A 3,199-nucleotide genomic window follows, 5' to 3' on the forward strand; every position below is an offset into this window, starting at 1 on the left:
CCTAAGAAAAAAAAATAAACTACATAAATGAATCACTAAACTTTAATTTAATATACAATATGATCCATGATCTTTTAATTTGTTTCATGTAATCTCATAACTTTAGCCAAATACTCAATGTGAGCGTTGAACTTTAATTTGTTTAATATGGTCTTTAAACTTTTCAAACATTTTGAATTTAGTCTTTGGGACTGTATGACAATATTCAATAGTATCCCTCATATTCAATTAATGAAATGACAATACTGAACATCTTAGTAGTTCATGTACTATATTATACACGTACTAAAAGTAAATCAAAAGTTCAATCATCACGATATAAATCGGTCCAAAGTTCATGGACCACATTGAGCGAATTAAAAGATCATAAATCATGTTGTTCGTAAACTATTTATGTCATTATCTCAGAAAAAAAAAATGGAAATATCCAGAGGGAGAGGGACAGAGAGAGATGCACACTGGTGTTTGCCTTCGACTAAGCTCGCAACACACACTGCATTGCAGTGAACTCAAATGAAGGGGAAGAACCCAATATCAGAAAGAGCCACAAAAAAAAAAAGAAGAAATAAAATAAAATAAGAAAACCAAACACCAGCCATCAAAATAGGAAGAGGTCCAAGCAAAATCTTGCACCAACCAATCAACACTCTCTAACTCCCTCTCTTGACAGGAAGAGGTGGAATGCTCTGCTCGTGCCTAAAGAAGTTATCAGGGTCAACCTTGGTCTTGACTTGAACTAGCCTGTAGAAATTGCTCTTGTAATACTTTAAACCCCAAGAACTCGCCTCCATCAAGCTGTTGAAACCTTTCTTGTTCATGCCCAAATCAAGGTCCCTGTAATTCACGTAGGCCTCTCTGGGATTCTTGGACACATAAGGTCCCATGTAGTCATACAGCTTCCTGATCCAGCCCATGTGCCTGGCCATGTTCTTGGTCCCATCCTGCCAAGTGGCCACATACTGGATCTTGAACAGCGTGCCACGCCGGTGCGGGAACGGCGTGGCCGACTCGGGGACCCGGGCCATTGCCCCGCCGTACGGGTTCCATATCATGAACGGGATCTCATCCTCGAAACAGATCTTCCACAGGCCCAAGAGGCCCTTCTCGGGGATTGGGGTCCTTACGAAGTCGGACTTGGCCTTGAAGTAGTTTCGGAACAGGGGCTTCCCCTGGAGGAGGACCTCCGGGGCGGTCGTGCTCGGGTACCCTGCGATGTACAGGACCGACTTGATCCAGCTCGTCTTGATGCAGTCGGCCCGTGTCAAGCCCAGCTCAGGGAAGCGCTTGCCCATGATCCTGAGGAGGGTGTCTGGGTCTCCTAGGAAGAGAGCGTTGTAGGAGGTAGTCATGGTCCGGTTCGCAGCCAGGTTGGCACTCGAGGCCTGGATGATGACTCTGATGAAGAGTCTATCATCGAGCTTTGGTGCTACGTTTTGCCATTTGTACAGGAGCTTCGTCGCCCCTTGTTCGAGGGTCTTGGTGACTGTGAACACAGTCACAATCTCAGGCACATCGACCAATTTCAGCTTCCAAGCCAGGATTATGCCGAAACTGCCTCCACCGCCTCCCCTAAGCGCCCAAAACAGATCCTCCCCCATTGCCTTCCGGTCGACAATCTTTCCCTGGGAGTTGACCATCCTAACGTCGAGAACGTTGTCGGCCCCAAGCCCAAACTTCCTCATCATGGACCCGTAGGCTCCGCCAGTGATGTGGCCGCCGACGCCCAAGCTAGTGCACAGGCCCATCGGGAACCCGTGGACCGGGCTTTTCTCGGCGATCCGGTAATAGACCTCCCCGACTGTGGCCCCTGCCTGGGCCCACGCCGTGCCCCGGGGTATGTCCACCTGGATGGCGCGGAGGTGGGCCAGGTCGAGCACGACAAAGGGGAACTCGATCTGGGACACATAGGAGACCGCCTCGTAGTCGTGGCCCCCGCTCCGGACGCGGAGGGCTAGCCCAAACCACCTCGAGCAGAGGACAGCGGCCTGGACATGGGCCTCAGACAGCGGTGTGAAGATGATGACGGGCTTCGGCACCGTCGGTAGCAAGTACCGGAGGTTGTTCGCCGTGGAATTAAGGACGGACGTGAAGGAAGAGATGTTATTCGGGGTGTAGTACGAGGAAAGAGGAACAGAATTCATGGAATTGGTCGAAAGGCAACGGAATAAGGCCTGCTGAATCGTGGAAGTCGCAGATGTCCGTGAAGACGATGAGACCAAGAACAAGAAGAGAATCTGTGAAATGAGCAGAGAGCTTGGAAACGCCATTTTTCCAGGTCGGTTTTGCTTTGATCCCGTCAATTCGTTCAATTGAACAGGCGTTTGGTGGGTCGTGCATATATAGTGAATTTTCCTGGCCTCGGCAACGTGGCGATGATCTAATGCGAACATCACTTCATTGGGTCTTCCAAGTCTTCCATTATTTAATGTGGGGTCGTTCAACGTAATTATTGCAAAACTTCTGGTACAAATGCATCATCTGATTGAAGTCCAAGCACACACATAACGATTGTCAGTAACATAGCACGGAACGATTTTGCCACGTGAACCTAATAAGGCATAATAAACTCGTTTTCCTTTACTCTTATCTGTGACTAGCAAGCACACATATAGTTTACCTGGAATGATCAGTTCAGAATGAGTTGTTTCCAAGATAAGAATCTACCTTCCGCTTCCGAAAAATTGAAATCAGGAACCAAACTGATTATACGCGAAACTGGCCTAGAATCGAATTTGCCGATTCCACGGGTCAGTCCCATTTCTATCATAGGAGCAAAGTTATCAAATGAATTAAATGTTTTCCTTGTAGGCACGGTTGTTCAACTAGCTTTAGTTGAATTAGTAAAACCTTTAGTACCGGTACTCATTCTTTAATTACCATGAACAGAATGTGTACATAAAAAGCCTTTACGACTTGGTGCTTTCCTTTATATTAGTTGCCCAGTTCGTGTAAACGTACTTTACGACTTGTGCTTGCCCTTGAACTACCTTCAACTTTCTAAGAAAATGTCCTTGTGTTAAAATATCTTCAAGTTTCTCCTTGGAAAACGCAAAGTAGACATCAACTTTGACATATTGTTAAAGGAGGTATCATATCTTGTTCATTACCATCTCCATTCTGGTGCAATAACGACGCTCCGACCATTGTTGCCACCACAAACACCACCGTCGGCAGACACTGCTACCACCTTCCCTGCCAC

The 3,199-nt window shown here is 46.9% G+C and overlaps 1 protein-coding gene across 1 annotated transcript; it reads right to left on the reverse strand.

The window, feature by feature from the left end:
• Positions 1 to 392: 392 nt before the first annotated feature.
• Positions 393 to 2,293, reverse strand: LOC115728096 (berberine bridge enzyme-like 13). Its single transcript, XM_030658428.2, has one exon. The coding sequence runs from the start codon at positions 2,265 to 2,267 to the stop codon at positions 651 to 653; it is 1,617 nt and encodes a 538-aa protein (XP_030514288.1). The 5' UTR covers positions 2,268 to 2,293; the 3' UTR covers positions 393 to 650.
• Positions 2,294 to 3,199: the final 906 nt, after the last annotated feature.

Source organism: Rhodamnia argentea, chromosome 3, assembly GCF_020921035.1.
Source record: "Rhodamnia argentea isolate NSW1041297 chromosome 3, ASM2092103v1, whole genome shotgun sequence".
NCBI lineage: Eukaryota > Viridiplantae > Streptophyta > Magnoliopsida > Myrtales > Myrtaceae > Rhodamnia > Rhodamnia argentea.